The sequence below is a fragment of the Chenopodium album genome, chromosome 12 (assembly GCF_948465745.1).
Source record: "Chenopodium album chromosome 12, dcCheAlbu1.1, whole genome shotgun sequence".
In the NCBI taxonomy this organism is placed as follows: Eukaryota; Viridiplantae; Streptophyta; class Magnoliopsida; order Caryophyllales; family Amaranthaceae; genus Chenopodium; species Chenopodium album.
The window spans coordinates 421,812-440,513 of NC_137845.1; the positions used below are offsets into that span (position 1 = coordinate 421,812).

The 18,702-nt window shown below is 34.1% G+C and overlaps 3 protein-coding genes across 5 annotated transcripts; 2 read left to right on the top strand and 1 right to left on the bottom strand.

Annotated features, from left to right (window-relative positions):
* Positions 1-1,031: 1,031 nt before the first annotated feature.
* Positions 1,032-3,144, bottom strand: LOC145571456 (uncharacterized). 3 transcript variants are annotated; one of them, XM_081630495.1, is made up of 5 exons: positions 3,024-3,144; positions 2,416-2,649; positions 1,929-2,039; positions 1,473-1,562; positions 1,032-1,368 (listed from the first exon to the last, which is right to left on the bottom strand). In XM_081630495.1, the coding sequence occupies exons 2-5, from the start codon at positions 2,620-2,622 to the stop codon at positions 1,294-1,296; spliced, it is 483 nt and encodes a 160-aa protein (XP_081486621.1). In that variant the 5' UTR covers positions 2,623-2,649; positions 3,024-3,144; the 3' UTR covers positions 1,032-1,293. The 3 variants fall into 3 exon arrangements, with proteins under 3 accessions (XP_081486621.1, XP_081486619.1, XP_081486620.1); XM_081630493.1 differs by having other exon boundaries at positions 2,416-2,774; positions 3,024-3,142; XM_081630494.1 differs by having other exon boundaries at positions 1,482-1,562; positions 2,416-2,774; positions 3,024-3,140.
* Positions 3,145-6,758: 3,614 nt separating this feature from the next.
* Positions 6,759-12,465, top strand: LOC145569934 (uncharacterized). The gene is made up of 3 exons (XM_081628903.1): positions 6,759-10,215; positions 11,073-11,377; positions 11,773-12,465. The coding sequence occupies exons 1-3, from the start codon at positions 7,508-7,510 to the stop codon at positions 12,117-12,119; spliced, it is 3,360 nt and encodes a 1,119-aa protein (XP_081485029.1). The 5' UTR covers positions 6,759-7,507; the 3' UTR covers positions 12,120-12,465.
* A 1,060-nt stretch (positions 12,466-13,525) lies between these two features.
* On the top strand, positions 13,526-17,836 carry LOC145571457 (neutral/alkaline invertase 3, chloroplastic-like). The gene is made up of 7 exons (XM_081630496.1): positions 13,526-13,811; positions 14,355-15,033; positions 15,650-15,815; positions 15,918-16,129; positions 16,302-16,795; positions 16,879-16,927; positions 17,245-17,836. Exons 2-7 carry the CDS (start codon positions 14,413-14,415, stop codon positions 17,569-17,571), a joined length of 1,869 nt encoding a protein of 622 aa, XP_081486622.1. The 5' UTR covers positions 13,526-13,811; positions 14,355-14,412; the 3' UTR covers positions 17,572-17,836.
* The last annotated feature ends 866 nt before the right edge of the window (positions 17,837-18,702 follow it).

Here is an 18,702-nt window from a genome sequence, read left to right on the forward strand (position 1 = left end):
TGAAAGATAATATAAATACCAAGTTCAATTACAAGATTTGATAATTGATTCATAGATTAAATGTATGTATATTAATAGTTAGCTATGTGCGATGACTCGGGGCATTACCCGGGCCCAAATACTAGTTTATAAGCTATGTCATACTTAATGATCTTTTATGATTACCACAATATATTAATGTTTAGTGAAAGATAATATAAATACCAAGTTTAATTACAAGATTTGATAATTGATTCATAGATTAAATGTATGTATATTAATAGTTAGCTATGTGCGATGACCCGGGGCATTGCCCGGGCCCAAATACTAGTTTTCTTTAATGGTAAGAGTACTTTTTTTTATGCCGCTATAAATTGATAGTTGGATGCCTTTATGAAGACATATTACTTTAGTTATAACTAATTTTGTGATTTATACATTGAAATTACAAATTACAACAATTTGTTTTTCATGGGTATCATTAGTGGTTCAATCGTTTGGTTTTTCATCCAAAATTGATTGAATAATTCAAGTACTAGAAGAGGGAGATGTAATTAGATCAATTCAATTTAGAGATTAAATTTATATTCTCAATTAACATAATATATGATTAGAATGATTGGACCTATAAATAAAGTTTTGAAATTGCACTTGGTCTCAATTCAGCATCTTCAATTCTTCACCTCATCATACAGCCATACATAGCCCTCATTTGAGAAATGACATGTTATTTAAATTATTGGCATAATGCATATTGAAAATATGAAATATGAGTACATACTTTGGCATATTGTTGAGGGCCAATTAAGCAAATAATTTGTCTTTTTTTTTTCTTTTTTTTTTATAAATAATCTATGTACACTATGAAATTCATAATTCTTAATTAGCAACGGTAACTTAGACATCCTTACAATTTTTTACACAAAGCGAAACAAAAAACATGACAAATGATTGAGGTAAGTGAATTTTATTTCCATTTAGCATATTGATCTTAATCAACTAGCAACATACACAACACAAGATATTCCATATGACCATAATGCACAAAATTGTATACAAATCTGAAAATTTTATCAAGTATTATAGAAGTATAATACACATATTATTCACATTTGAACACAACAATTTCCAGATGGAGCAAGTTCTCTAAAATGTCCAGCTAACAATATGAATTCTGTAACCCAAAAATATTAAAATACACAAAATCAAACAAATCAATTCTAGTGAACCACGCCAAAATAAAAAATAAAAAGGAAAAAAAAAGTGCTAATAATCAGCCAGTTAATGATACTGAATTAGAATCATAAAAATAAATCAATGAAGAGATTCAATATGCTTGCTGAGCTCCTCCAGCTTCTTGAACCTCAGATTCTCACTTTCACTCACCAGCTGCAAATTATACAACAATAATTATTTACAATTAAATAATTAAAATTGTGATTAATTTAATTAAGTAAATATTGAAACCAATAATAGATGAAAGTTGTGATTACTTTTGTTACCTCCATTAGTTTGGCAACAAGTTGAGATTTTTCCTTGCTTTTCTCATTGAAGGATTCAAGGGCTTCTTTGTATTCTCGTTCCTATTAAATTCAAATTCAAATGAGTATATCAAAAAGAGGATGGACTACTATAAAACTTTCCTCGAAACAATAATCTAGTCAAAACCTATCACTACATTTCTAGCTAGTCTTTTAAGCAACAATCTCTAAAGATACTCTCGCCTATTATGAGATGACAAAAGAGGTTGTTGGACATAATTAATTTAGGTTGAGGTTGTTTCTGATTGACGATCCTTAAACAACAAACATATATCTAATACTACGAGTACGTAAATACTAAAAAAGCAAAGACCATTCAACAAACTATTTGAATTCAATTCATTCTAAAACAAAATAAATAATTTTTTTTTTTTTAAATAAAAAGCCAGAAAAATGTGAGAAGATTACCTTCTTCTGGCATGTAAATCCAAGTGGCCTTAGCTCTTTGTTGATAGTATCAATCCTCTTTCGAACGTATGCAACTTCCTTTCTCTTTGGATCTTCTAATGCTTCAAGTTCCTACAATTGAAGGTACACCTTTACAATTTATTCATGGTACTATTGCTAAGGAATATGATTTCAAATTCAAGTTTACATCTAAACTCACAATTTTATTTTTCTTTTGACGGTACATCTAAACTCACAAATTTACATTAACACGAAGTATGAAATAAATTTATGCCACTTCAATCTTCTTAATTTTATTCTTGTTCCAATACTCCTAAAATTAGAAAGATTGCTAAATATAAACATCGAATTATAACTCAAAAAATTAGATTAATTGACACAAAACCGACAATACCAACTAAAAGTAAAATCACCTAACCCAAAACGACCTACCTAAGAACAACCTGACCAATAAATTTAAATGAAGCCCTCAAAAAAAAAAATATACCTCGCGAATTTCAGCTAGACGCTTAGTTTCCTCTTCAACGCGACCTAAATGAGCCCGAACACGTTCCTTAACCTCCATCTTCTTCTTCTCGATCTCTTCTTCCTTGGCTCGAAAAGCCGATAATACCGACTTCGACATCTCTTCATCCTTGTCTTCCATGTTTGGACTTCCCATGAAACTCATAGTACCCGAATTCTTAGTCTTCATACCCTGTTGTTGTTGTTGCTCCCAAATCTGTTTTGGTGTTGTCATTATTCCAGTATATACCAATTCACCTGATCTTCAAAATATATAGCACCTCTTTTTTTTTTTTTTTTTGTTTAATAACAGCACTTAGCTTAGCTTCTTTCTTTATTTTCCTGTTGCACAGTTTGCTTATTGGATTCTCATCAGGTTTTGCTTTTAAGGCAATGAACCAACTTATGAAATTAAATTAAACTATAGTATATACAAGTATCTTTTTTAAAAATTGTATACTACGAAGAATAATGTACTGTATTATATAATATACACTAACATGAAATGACTAAACTGCCTATGTTTTGTTACTCTTTAATTTACGGAGTACAATACAAAAACAAAAGTAGCGAAAGTGAGAAATTCCTGACCTTTTCTCTAAGGGACAGTTTGTAGCCTGAAGGTCCCAATAAACTTCCTTTTTATTCTTCTTTCAATAAAGAAAGATCATCTCTAAAACTGATCTAATTAAGTAAATGAGTACGTTGTAGTAAAGTTTTATACACCTCACTTATTTTATCTATATATGCATTTAAACATTGGTCATGGACCTCCTTTGGTAGAATTGCTATTTTCTTAAGTTGGTGAATTGGCAAATTCATCTAACCACATTATTTGTTCCTATGTACATTTTATCCACTCTTTTAGTACATAATTTTAATTTTTATGATTTTTGGTATTTACAAGTGCTCCATGTACTTAAAAAATAAAATGAAACTCATAATTACAGGCCCAATAATTAAATGCTTGTGAAATAATTTGCAACTATAATGTGCTGAAGTGATTTCAGTAATAGACAAATCGTTTGCAAAAAAACCTCATATGAGTTGACACAAATTGTCACACATTCAAGATATACAGGGAGAATAACTAAAACATACGGAGTAAGATTAAAGGGCTACTCCACTTTTCACCAATTGGTTTTAGGATGGAACCTTGTTGGGTTTATATTCTCCAATGCCACATGTGCTCAATTCAATGAAGTATTCGATATTAAGTCTATCCCGACCATCAACACGAGATCCAGACCATCACACATTCACACTTAGTCCGCTGACTCATTGTAACTTATCTACACAATCTACTCTTAGTCTCTTATATGAAAACTTATCCTTTTGTTCCCATTATCATAAGGCCTTAGTTTGTCCAACCATATTTATTTCTGACATGCCCTTTTCTTATAAATTGAATAGAACAATAATATTATATGAGAGAAATTAAAGCATATATATGAAAGAGTGACAGTAAATCTTTCTGTTATCTTGAAAGAGGGGTGCTTGAAGTGGAAGATTGCCCAAGGATTGGCCTGGACAGTAAAGGGTCACCTACATACAATCCTGTTACTATAAACATTTAAACAAACAAAAAAACAAGGTAAAGGGCATAAAATGGAAAATTATTGAAAGCCTTAAGGACCAAGACATGGTAGGAGAGAAGTTGTCTTGCCTTTTACTGGTATGATTGCTCTCCAGCTTCTTGTGCCTGTCACACATTGACATGTGAATGAAACTACCTTAGCTTCATGAGTTGTGAGTCTTGTTTCTATATTTCATATGAACAATCTTACTTTGTCTATTGATTTTATATGTTACTTTTGTGACTACATATGATGGCATACTTAAGCAATATATTTCTCCTTTGTGTCTAGATTTTAACTCGAGGCTTGATTATCCTAACACTATGTGACTAACCACTATCGTAGACTCAAAGGTTCTTACTTTGTCATGAACGAAATTGACTCAAGGGAAATTCCTTGCACCTTTTGGAGAGTTATTTCATCATATAACTTTAGTTCTGCAATGAACTTGGCTGAGATTCTATCAAGCTTGGCTTTCTTATTTTATGTAGCTCCTTAGTTGTCCGGAATTAATAGTCACGTTGATAGTGTAATTTGAACTAATAATGTGAAAAACAAATGATTTAAATAAAAGGAGTAGATAAATATTTCAAGTCATGAAAGATTAGTAGTATCATTAAGCATATCCAAATAATCCATCATTCTTCTAACTAACTCTCCTTATTTTTAGACCTAAACAATTGAAAGAGCCCCTACAAGTGGATCTGTATGCTGCTAGTAATTCAAAATTTTCCAATGTAATACTATGTTCAAATCCACTGATTTATAATGCAAAGTAATCATTAAATTTAGTACCTTTTGTATACAATTACTTAGCTCTCTATCATAGCTTAAACTGTTTTTCAAAAAAGTTTTGACATTGATTGGTTAGAGGATTTAAAAGAGATCATAAAAAAAAAAAAAAAAAAAAGATGAGGCAATAATTTGTTTTGTCCCAAAGATGACAGCAAATTATCAGTAATTATTAAGGAATCCAAAATCTTATAATTCTGAATTTAAATGACAAAGATTCAATTGACAGGTGTTTCTGATTGTAGTTTTATTTAACTTTGAATTAAGGCTCTAAATCATGTTCTTTTTGCACAAATTTGTTGAGTAACAACTTTTTTAATGTTATCTTTGCTTTTATTGTGCTTTTTGGCCTGACTTTTACTTTGAAAAATAGTAGTGGTAGGCCACTGAATTGCAAGAGACAGAGTAGTTAGAATCATAGAGTAACTGTCTCTGCCTTTTTGGAACTTTTCTCAATTTTTGTTTTGGTTGCCAATTGCTGGTTGTGGTGCTATTGCTGGCTTTGCATTTGCCTCAGGCTTATTTCTTAGCACACTAAGATCTATATATCCATGCGATTTGTGCTTCACGTTTCGAAAACATGTACGACAACTCATACTCCATATTATATTATACAAGTATTAGTATTGTAATACAATATAAATTTTTTAAAAAGTATATGTAAAAGTAAGGACGTTGTGAGCATTTTAGGTTGATACAGATCATCTCAAAACTTGGAATATAAATAAAAAAAAATTAAAATATTCACCTCACCTTATTTTACTATTAGATTATATAAAACAAGCTTAATATTTGTTCAAAAAAATAAAAAAAAGCTCAAAATTCACATAATCAAACTATTTAAAAATCGCAGGCACTGAGAAGTTGAGAACATAAATAAACTTAACATGAATAAAACTACACCTACAAGACTAAACTTTAGGCCTCTAGCTATCAAACTACAAACATCCGATTGTATGGCATCGAATCATATACTTTGTATCTAGTCTAAAGTATTTAACAACTATAATTAACTTAAAATAATAATCATTATTCACAGTATGGGAGGGTGCCTTATGAATTGGAGAAAGTAGCTACTTTCACAGAAAATTCATTCAAGCATAGCATTGTAAATGTAGCAAGATTGTGCATGTTCGTAAAGTTGATATTATGACATTGAAAAATAAGGGAAAAGAGATGAAATCATGAAATATGGTCGAGTGATATTAGCTTGGTATGCCAATGGTTTCCTTACAAGTTACTACATCTTACCTCCCTCAGCCAAAGAATATTTTTTGTTCTTTGATTCTCATTTGGTACAATGAATTAAATTTGCAACAAGTATACCAAGTATGAAACTAAGCCTTACTTCCATCAAAATGATAAGAATAAGTTCTTATAACAAATACACAGTACTTCTTACTTATTAGGTCTAAAACAAATCTCATTGTTCTTATTTTCTTCGACCAACATAAGTTTTGGGCGAAACCATCTTGTACGAACATAAAATTTCTTGATTTTGTCATATCCTACCCAATTTGCAACCCCTATAAAATTTTGCTTCTTCTTTTTCAAGCCTTATTCTTGACAATTAAACAATATTAATGCATTTTAAGTAAGACTACATATGCCATTATTACTACTTGGATCTCGAGGATTTATTACCTTTTTCAAATTACTCCGTATCAAATAGAAAATTGAATATATTAAAACTTGCTAGTGTAACTCGCCTACAAGGCTACAATAGATGTCTTTTATATATGAGTTATTCTATAATTATAAGCCTATAAGAAATTTCATGTTCACCGATAATTATTAAAAAGTTCTTACTCTATAGTCTATATACGACTAATACGAGTACATATAATTCTATAAAAATTATATTGCATGCATATGGAACCCCGCCTGTAAGTGCCACTTTGTGGTATTCAGTATTCACCGCCGATGAGAGCCACTTTGTGACATTTATTACTGGTGTTAAGCCCGAATAAAGAAGGAGAGTTACAGTAATTTGTGACGACTAGCGTGTAACTTAGTCACATCTTATAGACGTGAATCGAAATTATAGCCCAAATTGTTCCAAAACATTCTCAAATATCTCAAGAATAACACAAAGAGCCCATTAAAAAAAAAGACTCTAAATATCGTTGATACCAAAACCTCCGTCCAAAAAATGAAAAAAAGTTGAAAAATACCAGGGTTTGCTATATTCTCTCTCCTCTGTTCTACAGAAATTCTAGAAACTTCCCCAAAACCCCAATCAACTTAACCTCGCATGAATTTCATCTTCTGCAAAATCCCCCAAATTTGTCTACTGTTTCACTGGATTGATTCTTTCACCTTTATCCAAAACTTCGTTCTCTGATTTCCCGTCGTTTTCTAGGTAAATTTTCGACATTTCTTGTTTTCCCGCCCAGAAGAATTTTGTCTTAGGGTTTGCTCTTTGCTTTATCAGAAGTGTTCTTCGCAAAAATTAAAGTAATTTCTTCTCTTTTTCTTTAATTCCGCAATTACTGTTTTTTTTTTCAAATGTTGATTTTATTAGGCTTTTATTTTTCGCAATGGTTTTCGTTTTAAATGTCTTAATATATTCCGAGTTTTCACTTTGTTTTTGCGAAGGATTGCTATGATTTCGCGTAGATGCATGTTGTTTATGTTAATCGCTGTTACTTGAGGAAATTAGGTTTATAATAGTTGGAATTTCTGGGTTTAAGTTTTTGTGGTAATATGACGAGGGAGGGAAGAAGAATGGTAGATAGACAAGATGGTGATGGTAGAAGAGAAATGGATTATTATGGAGAGGGAATTGGGGAAAGAGAACGCGGTAGTAGTCAACATTTGTCTGCTGAAGATAGAGGGGTTGGTTTGGTTAGAATGAGCCGAAATGGTGATGAACAATTGCGTACATTTTCCCGGTTTAATGATCAGGATATTCCAATTAGGGATGGTGCTGCTGAAGAGAGAAGGGTTGGCTTGGTTATGATGAGCCGTTATGATGATGAACAATTGCGGACATTTTCACGATTTAATGATCAGGATATTTTACTTAGGGATGGTGCTGCTGAAGAGAGAGGGGTTGGCTTGGTTAGGATGAACCGAAATGGTGATGAACAATTGCAGACATTTTCGCGGTTTATTGATCATGATATTTCAATTAGGGATGGTGTTGTTGAAGAGAGAGGGGTTGGCTTGGTTAGAATGAGCCAAAATGGTGATAGACAATTGCAGACATTTTCGCGGTTTAATGATCAGGATATTCCAATTAGGGATGGTGATACGGCGTTGAAGTTTCAGTGGAAGAATTTGATGAGAGAATCAGGGAATTCTATGGTTGTTGATGAGAGAATCAGTGGGCATGCCAATAATGGTAGGGAAATGATACTTGTTGAAGGCGAGGTGATTAGGAATTTACCAACTAATGAATATAATGCTCGTAATGCTGAATATCGTGGACGTACTAGGAATGTGACATGTGTTTTGGTTGAGGATCCGGACTATCATGGACGTATTAGGAATGTTATGACTGAACTTCCGAATGAAGGCGCTGAGTATCATACACAGAATAGGAACGTGACTGGTTTTCGGGTTGAAGATGCTGATTATAATGGACATACTAGGAATTTGACTGGTCTTCGGATTGAAAATGCTGATTATAATGGAAACACCACGAATATGATTGGTCATCCAGTTGAAGATGTCGAGTATAGTAGAAGCTCTAGGAAACAGACTGGGCTTTCAGTTGAAGATGCTGAATATCATAGATGCACAAGCAGTGTGATGACTAGTCGTCCAGCTGAAGATGGTGGGAGGTATCTGGCAAGGAACTATTCTCAGCATCATATGGATAGGGAATTTTCATCAGCAAAATCTTACGAGGAGGGAAATTATCATAGGTTTCAGGGCGAGGATAGCTCTCGTAGTTTGACTCCACGTTCACAGTCTAGTGGTCAACATACCCCATTGCAAGGAATTACCTTTTCAAATTTGGATGTTCCACGCCAAGTAGTTTTCCATCATCCTGCCGATGGGCTTGGAACTAGTGGGAATAATCCATCTTCAAGTTGCTATGATTCCCATGGCATATTATACTCTAAAGCTGGTACAAATGCTTTATCTATTTCAAATAATGATGGTGTTTATCTAAGAGCTGTGCATAATTCAAACACAGGCAGGTATGCTGAGTGCATGCATTCAGAGAGTCAAAGGTCTGGAAAGAATTATAGAAGAGCTTTATCAGAAGATGCTTATGACAAATATGAGAATGTCCAAGATTACAATAACTATGGAGAAACATTTGGAAATGACACTTTAAATCCTGCCTTGCCCAGACATAAAGATGATAGACAACATAGTTCTGATCACACACTGCAAGAGGCACCTATCACGGATGGCAATGGATTTAGAACGACTGCCCATGATGTAGAATATGGTGGGGTTGAATTGAAACCAACAAGTAGCTATCGTGAACATCAAACACGGACTAATTATGAAACAACACCTCATGAAGAAGAGTATCCTTATGAAATTGATTCATATGGTGTATCATATGAAGACCAAACCGGGAACTATTCAACTTTAGAGGAAGGAACTCTAGCTGTTGATGAAGATCCAGAGCAGGTATTGAGGTCAAGAGAGATTGATTTGCATGACCATCCAAAGAAAATTTCTAAAAGAAAGCGTGGGTTAGTTGGAAAGATGAGTGGGTCTAAGCATAGAACTTCTACCTTGGGTGGTAGAGGTGCTTTGAGCTATGATAATAGGCTTTTAAGTGCTGATCTTGATAATGAGTTAGGTCACTCAAATAGGAGTTTAAGTCATTATTTTCATTCAAATGAAACTGCAAGAAAGCCTAAAACTGAATCTAAACAGCTATTTGGTGGTTTGTCCAAGAAATTGCAAAGCCGTTTAAGCAAACCTGGTGAAACTGACAGCAATGATATAAAAAAACGGCTGAAATACCCTCATTTCATACCTCGTTGTTATGGACCCAAGGCCTTCAAATTTTTGAAGGGCAATGATAAAAGCACTGTCAAGCCTTCTCTGAATGTTAACTACATTGATTCACAACCTCATGGCAAAGAAAAATGCAACAGCACGAGAAAGAGGCTCAAGCGACCATCTTTTATGGATGTTTCTTCATCTGATACTACAGTTTCACATTCTGGACTTGACATAGAGTCTCAGCAGAAGCTAGCTGCTAAAAACTCTGGGAGTACAAAAGAGGCAGGTCCTCCACAAGAAGCTGATCCAGACCATTCAATACTCAAGGTGAAACCCATGGAGAAAGATCCTCCAGAAAACTCTGAAGAACTTAAGCGTCAGGTGGACCATTGGTGTTTAAAATGCATGCTTTACTTGAATACAAACCTAGGTCGACAGAAAAAGTTCAAGGAGCAAGGAAAAGCTGGTACATTGAAGTGCGTCATATGTTCCAGGTCTGTCTTGACATTGATTTGATTCTCTTTAAATAGAAGCCCTATTGCTAATCAGTCTTAATATTCCTCAACCTTGCAACTATGTGAATTTTTTTATTAATACAGTTGTTTTTGGCTATTAAATATTCAGTATGATTTAATGCATTGTAAATAAACATTTTAGGTCCTAAGATGCCTGGTATTTTGATGCTTTATCATTATAAAAATAAGGGTAGCTCTTGATGATTGATATTGAGAGCTAGATGCCATTACAGGTAAAAAAATATAAAATAAAATTAAAAAAAATAAAATATAATAAACCTATGTTAAGCTGTGAACTGATCCCTGAGACCGAGGATCTCTCTTTCTTCTTATTTATCTATGTATTTCTTAGGAGAGCTGGACAACGTGCCAACATTGCTGATCTTAAAGTATTTACCCAAGATTTGACACTGGAATAGCATATATCTTATATTCTTATGTCCACTAAGTTTTCTAAAATATGAAACCTGCTTAGAATCCTTATTTTGAATCATTCTTTTGGCCATTGCTGTTTGACACTCCCCTTTTGAGCATTATTTGTGTTATTCTTTAATTAGCTTCCTTCTCTTGTCTTTGTGTGAGCTTGTTACATCTATTATCTCCCTTGTTTCTTTGTTCATGGTGGTGTAAATTTGTCCTTTTGTTTTATTTTATTTATGCTGCCAATTTTGGGTTTAGTAGTTGTTGCAAGCCTTGTAGTATTACCAAGAATAAGTTTTTAAGGTGCTGATGCTAAATATGTTTATTTGAACAAAAGCTGGACTCAGATCACCTGGATGCTACTAACTGTTCTTTAGCAAGTGAACTTACTGTTGTGATGTGCCTTTTTCCAACAGCTCTAAAGAGTTTATTCAAACAAAAGATGTTGCATCACATGCATTCACATCTGTTAAGATTGGGTTTAGAGCAGCACACCTAGGGTTTCATAGAGCTCTATGTATATTAATGGGATGGGATCCAACATTTGCTTCTAATGGCCGGTGGGTTTGTCAGTCTTTACCTGATGCAGAATCTTGGGCTTTAAAGGATGATATTATTATGTGGCCTCCTGTTGTAATCATTCACAATGGTTCTGCTAGAGACTTCTATAACAATGAGCAAGTGAAGATTTCAATTGAGCAGGTTGAGAATATTTTGAGAGGTAAGCATTTAATCTCTCAACACCCCTCCTCTCTTTTATTTCTTTTTTCTCCTAGCTTCCATCCTCTTTTTTGTTATCTTTCCTTCCAATATTAGCTCCAATTAAACTGGCCATTATTTTGCTTGAGTGAGGCTCTTCAAGTGGTACGAATCCAAGTTTTATTGCTGAACCTATGATTTAATTTGTACACTATCTCGAGTACAACTTGACTGGTTACCCTTTTGTTAGTTGCCTGACGACAATGTGACCTGATGAAGTTGGTTTGTTCTATTATGCATATTTATTTTTTATTATAATTTTTATACATCTTCGTGCAATATTTTATAATCTACTTCATGGTGTTGCTTGATCCTTCTCTTGTGTCTTTGGTGGTGTGTTTCCGGCATGTGCTTCAGATATGGGTTTGAGTGAAGAAAAGACCACAATATGCCATGGAAAACCTGGAAATCCAAATATTATATTGGCAAAGTTCAACGGTACTCTTTCTGGTTTGCAAGAAGCAGAAAGACTTCATAATGTTTTTTCTCAGAAAAAACAAGGAAGGGCTGAGCTTCAAGAGATAGATGCTGGAATTGGGAGCAGTGAGGGAGATTCTCAAAAGCCAGAAGACAAGGCTGAAGATTCACTATATGGCTATCTTGGGATAGTGGAGGACTTTGACAAACTGAATTATGATATGAGGCGACATTGTGTTGCAAAGAGTAAGAAGGATATTCTTGCTTGCATGGATACTGCTAGTTAATAGTTGAAGAGAAGCTGTAGCATGCCACAACTGGATGACTCTGTTTTGGTTCAATCTTTTGTTTTTGGTCAGCTCAATTGTAAAGTTTCATGAAAGCTAATACCTCTTTGCAGTCAGCCAAGTCCCAAGATTTAACTTTTTTTGAAACATTTAGTTTCCGATGCAGGTCCTAGTTAGTTGACAATCAGAATTAGAGTGCCAAAATCAATTTTTGGAGTGTTGAAATTGTGGATAAATGGCTTTTCTTTTGTTGATTGGCACATATATATGTTGACATTAGACACCTTATTTACTCTGTTTCAACTCTTTCAAGCATCTATGAACAAATACTTCGTACATTTTATCATCATGGTCATGTCTTGGTTGCAATTCAATGCAAAACATAGTAATCAATCAGCAAAACTAGAATATATCAGCAACACGGAGTACTTAAACAATGTATTCCCAAACTATGAACATTTTTTTATACTATATTTGCTTTACTTGTATAATAAATGAAAATAAAATTAAGTGGATTCAATGGATATCTGTAGTGATCAAGAAAAGACAACAATTCACAGTGTTCCTATTCCTAATACCCTTCGCTTTTTTACTTAAACTCAGTTTACTCAGCTCTAGATTTATCCTTGATCAAGATGTCTTGAAAAAATGTTGCGCTTCCTAACATAATGTCTTACAATTAATTATACAATTATATCTTCTTTATAATCAAGTAATGGGGAGAGTACGAATATGGACGATGGACCACCTATTATGTAAGTTTTTCGAGTAAAATTGTGTAATATATGACTACTCAATTACTGGTAACAATGATGTGAGTTATACGAATGAGGGTGTAACGCTTAGGTAATAATGAAGGACATAGAAATACCCAACTTTCTGTTGATTTGGAAGTTTTTACATTTACTAAATTGATTGAAGCTGAACTGAATAGAAATGAAATGAATATTTTATGAGAGAAGGAAATTAAGAACTGAACTAAACTGAACTGAATTGAAATTAAGCTAAAGTAATCAGACCCTTAATTTTGGAAGAGAACGAGAGGTTGCTATTAGTCATTGTTATAGAGAAGTTAATCGCACCGCATATTGGTTAGCTAAACAACATAATCATGTAATACATCTAAATTGCAATACCCTATTATGTACTCTCAAAAAAAAAATAAATAAATAAATAAAAAAAATAAAATTCCAATATCAATATTTTATATTAATTTATTAATAGTTAATGACATTAATAACATTTTATTCTCTAATTTCTCTTTCACCAAAAAAAAAAAAAAAAATTAATAATAGTTTTTATTTTTACAACATTAATAACATATTAACATAACATATTTATATACTTATATGATAAACATAAAAATGTTGTAAGATGAAAATGATGCTAAGAGTATGAAAATGAAATTAATCTGGGTAGGGTCTGCACTCCTATAAACGATCTCGTTAACTCAACGACTAAACGACGTCGTGGCAATATTCTAGTAGCCTCTTCTCTCTTCTTCCTCTGTTTCCTACAAATTGTGCAAACATAGTAACGAACCAGAGGCAACCGCCATATTTACAATTTCCAATATCTTAAAATACTCCATTTTGTTACAATTTATCATTTTTATCTTCATCAAAAAGGTGAAGAAATTCATCATACATCATCGACTTAGATAAATCCCTCTTCTTATCAGCTATGATTCAGGTAATTTTAATGTTATTCATTTATTTAATATCAAATTTTCCCATGAATTTATTGTCTGTTTATAGAAAATATAGTGGAAGATTTGTATTTTTTGTATATAAAGATTACAACTTTCCCCTTTTCCGCGTGATTATATGAATTTGATGCTTGTTTGATTGCTTTGTGGTTTGATGGGGTGCGGCAATACAATTACATGCGTTATCTTAATTGATGAACTTGCAGATTATTTTGCATCTGGGTTAGTATTTAATCTCTTATTTTCCATAATAATATATGGGTCAGTTGTTATGATTATGTGTATTAATGTTATACAAGTTCTCTTGTTTTGGTGTATATCCTGTGAGGCATATAGACGGAATTTGATCCTAAGTCTTGTATACGACCCCGAGACTAGTTATCCAGTCTGCAGCCACTTATGTGTATGTCAGTATTTAATTACTTGGGTTTTTTTAACTTTGGTGATGATAAATGTTTCCTTGTTTAGGTAATTTTTGTTTTGAATTGTTTCCTAGTTGAGCTTATGATGTGGGATTTTTTTGGTAGGTACCCAAATTATTAAAAGTATTATTAGAAGTACAAATTGAGTGAAAAAAGATCAGGAATGGCTATTGCAGAAGGACTTCTGCATTATTTTTCTGGGCCTGCTCTTTGGCATCCAATCCTTCAATCTGATTCTGTTCTTAAATCCAACTTGAGTTACTCAGGTTTTTTGACATGTACTAAAAATTTAAAGGGGTCAAGGGGGAAGAGAAATCTCCTGAAATTCGATAGTTGTTACCGGAGGATAAATTATGTTCCTCCTTGGAGAAGTAGTAGAGTTAAGAGGCTTGATTGTTTGAGTTCAGATAGTTTAAATGGACCCTTGTATTCTAGTGGGGATGACGAGTTCAAACCAAATTCAAATGATGTTAATGCTAATCTACATGTTAATGAAGTCATATCCAGTGAAAAGTTAGCTGCTGCTGCAGCAAAAAGTGAGAAAGCGTTGAGGGTTAATGCTGATTCAATAGAGGATGAGGCGTGGGAGCTACTTAGAGAATCCATTGTTTACTATTGTGGTAGTCCTGTGGGAACGATTGCAGCTAATGATCCAACCTCCACTAGCATTCTGAACTATGACCAGGTCTTCATCCGTGACTTTGTGCCTTCTGCGATAGCATTTCTTTTGAAGGGCGAGTATGAAATTGTTCGGAACTTCATCCTTCACACCCTTCAATTGCAGGTATGTATGATATGGTTACAATTCAGCCATATTATACCTTGGTTACAAGATCTTATGTTGTTCATCTTAATCTCTCATGTGCAATTTCTTACGTCTCTTGAAAAAATACCATGAAAAGTATTCGGGAGATTGTACAGGCATTGCCTTGCTCCTCTTTATATATGAATATATATGAACTATGTTACCCAAACTCTTGGCTAAGTGTACATGTGTACTTGAGGTAGAACAAAGACTAGGAGTAATATAATATATGTGAGTGGTTTTGGCGTTTTGCATATTAACTCATTTCATTGTAACTGTGCGTGCTAACCTCATGAAGAAAGTGGCTTATGAATTTATGATTGTTTTATAGAAACAGAAACAAGAGGGGTGGGACAAGAGAGATTAAGAGGAGTATAGTATGGCTAGATTCTATGCCCTGACATTGCAATCCATGTCATAATTTGTTGATTTGGTATATGTGACCATGAAGATAGGAGAGCTTCAACCTCAACACCTCATATTCACATTTCTATGGAATATCTATATCTTTGACAATTAAATATGTTTAGTCACTTCTGATGATTCCTTCTTTTGGCTTATTGACGAGAGATCTTAATGGCTTGTGTCATCCCAGAGCTGGGAGAAAACCATGGATTGCCATAGTCCAGGGCAAGGGTTGATGCCTGCTAGCTTTAAAGTACGAACTATTGCCCTAGATAGTGATGATTCTGCTACTGAAGAAGTACTAGATCCTGATTTTGGTGAGGCAGCTATTGGCCGTGTTGCTCCAGTTGACTCTGGTTGGTGTACAAGCTCTCAAGATCTAATAGTTGTTTTTGAAGTAAAGGCTGGTTTATGAGCTGGTTCTTACTTCTATGTTTCTTGCTATGACTTCCATTCAGGACTTTGGTGGATTATAATGTTGCGAGCGTATGGAAAATGCACTGGAGATCTCTCAGTACAAGAAAGGATTGATGTTCAGACTGGAATGAAAATGATTTTGAAGCTGTGTCTTGCTGATGGTTTTGACATGTTTCCAACTCTGCTGGTGACTGATGGCTCTTGCATGATAGATCGTCGTATGGGAATTCACGGTCATCCCCTTGAAATTCAGGTGGATTTTATATTACATTAAGTCATTAGGATTAATCGATCAATGTTGATATTCCTGAAAATTCAGGCTGATAAGTAGTCTTTTGATATACTTACTAAAATTTTCTTCCTCATTTCAAAGCGAAATAGCCTCTTATAGCTTAAATACTTCTCAAATTTACCTATTTTTGTAGGCATTGTTTTATTCGGCATTGCTCTGTGCACGTGAGATGCTCACTACTGAAGATGGATCAGATGAAATTATAAGAGCACTTAACAGTCGGTTGTTTGCTCTATCATTTCACATCAGGGAGTACTACTGGATTGATATGAGGAAACTCAATGAAATTTACCGTTACAAGACTGAAGAATATTCGTTTGATGCAGTAAACAAGTTCAATATCTACCCGGAACAAATCCCACCATGGTTAGCAGAGTGGATGCCTGAAAAAGGTGGGTATCTGATAGGAAACTTGCAACCTGCTCACATGGATTTCAGATTCTTCTCACTCGGAAACTTCTGGTCAATAGTAAGCGATCTGGCAACACCAACTCAATCACATGCCATATTAGATTTTGTTGAAGCAAAGTGGGCTGATCTCGTGGCAGATATGCCCTTCAAAATTTGTTATCCTGCCCTTGAAGACCAAGAGTGGCGAATTGTCACAGGAGGTGATCCAAAGAACACGTAATGTGCTTACTTGCTGAAATATTTTTACTTGTCCCACAATTTGGCTTCTTGATCTTAATTTCAGGTTGTTTCTTGTGCAGTCCTTGGTCATATCACAATGCAGGTTCATGGCCTACTTTGCTCTGGCAGGTCAGTTAATATCATCTCAACATTAGGAAAACTCTTGAGGATAAACTAGGTAGAATGTAACTTAGGACACGGACACCCTATATAGTACTGGTAATATTAACATTGAGACGGAATAGAGTGGGCAAATGTTTTGTTGACTGGGAAATAGAATTAGAGTAAGAAGATAAGCATATCCATTTCAAGACTTATTTATCTTGCATGCAGTTTGAGACTTTCAGGTAGTGCTTTAAAATGTTTTAATGATTCCATTAGGCAGTAGTGTTACACGAGTAATAATATTGGGCGAAACAGCTGACAGAACTACAATGTTGTTTCAGCTAACTGTGGCATGCATCAAGATGAACAGACCAGAGATCGCAGAGAAAGCTGTGAAAATTGCTGAACAGCGTTTATCCAAAGACAGATGGCCTGAATATTACGACACAAAGGGAGCTAGGTTCATTGGTAAACAGGCACGCATGTTTCAGACATGGTCTATCGCAGGTTATCTGGTGGCCAAACTCCTCCTTGCCCAACCTCAGAAGGCCAAGATCTTGATTAATGAAGAGGACTTGGATCTTGTTAATGCTTTCTCTTCTATTAGTGCTAACTCACGGAGTAGGAAACGATCTAGAAAGGGACACAAACGGAGTTACATTGTCTGAGTTGCAAGGCACCTTTCACTGGATGAAGTAGCCACCTACACAGCCAGTTCAAGTGCAAGAATCAGAGCAAACAATGTTTCATTGACCAAAAAAAATCAGTTGTGCAACATCATTTTCTTATATATTGGTATAATATAACTTAAGTTTTGAAATACACATCTAGATGTGGAGCTAATGACTTTCATGATTCATGCCTCTGTTGTAAATATGTTGTAATAAAAGTGCAGATATGTTTCCAAACTTTGCCCCCAAATAAATGATTTGACTTGACAATACAACCGGCATATATAGTCCTTCAGCAGTCTATTGAGTGATCACTCAAGCATAACCAAGCAGATAGACAACAGATTCCAAGAAACAAGGCTATCTAAAAGCAGGAATCCAAATTAGTAAAGGGATCTCAACTGGCACAGCGATAAACATTACTAGTTGTAGCCTGAAGGATGTATTGATGTACATTTAGTAACTATCAAGTTGAACATCGTATGGCTTTTGGATTCCCTGCATAACATTTTGGTGAAATAATCAATAGACATCTCATAACATGGTTCTAAAGACAATTTAACTGTAATTAGTGAATTTGTATTATAGGCCATTGTAACATCAGTTTAAGGCGAGCAACTTTTGCCATGGCCTAGCCAGCCCATGGTCACCTGTACTAAGACATCATGCATTAGCTGATGTGAATCGAATCCCCTTTCTTATAACTATCTTTATTGCTTTATTTAGGTACTCTCTTGGTTTTACCTTACTCTTAAAGTAGGGGTTTTACAAGTGAGTTTTTAATAATGTTTTTATTATTTTCTTAGTAGTAGTTATGGGGCCTTGGGCTTCCAAAGTTGTGTTATTAGTTAGTGGGCTATTTTGGTTCATTAACTAATTATTAGGAATTTTATCTAGTTTGCTTGCGGAGCAAGTAGGATAGATTTATTCTTCCTATATATACTAGTTGTATGTCAATTATTTTGGGAGGATATATTATAACAAAAAGTTGAGTTTATTGAGCTTTTGCTTGAAGAGAACTTTGTTAAGGTTCAAACTAGTTGTTAACTAGGATTTTGGGATCATTGCTCCTAAGATCAAACTTAGAAGTTGTTGCCTTCTAAGACTATCCTTCAAATTTCCACCATT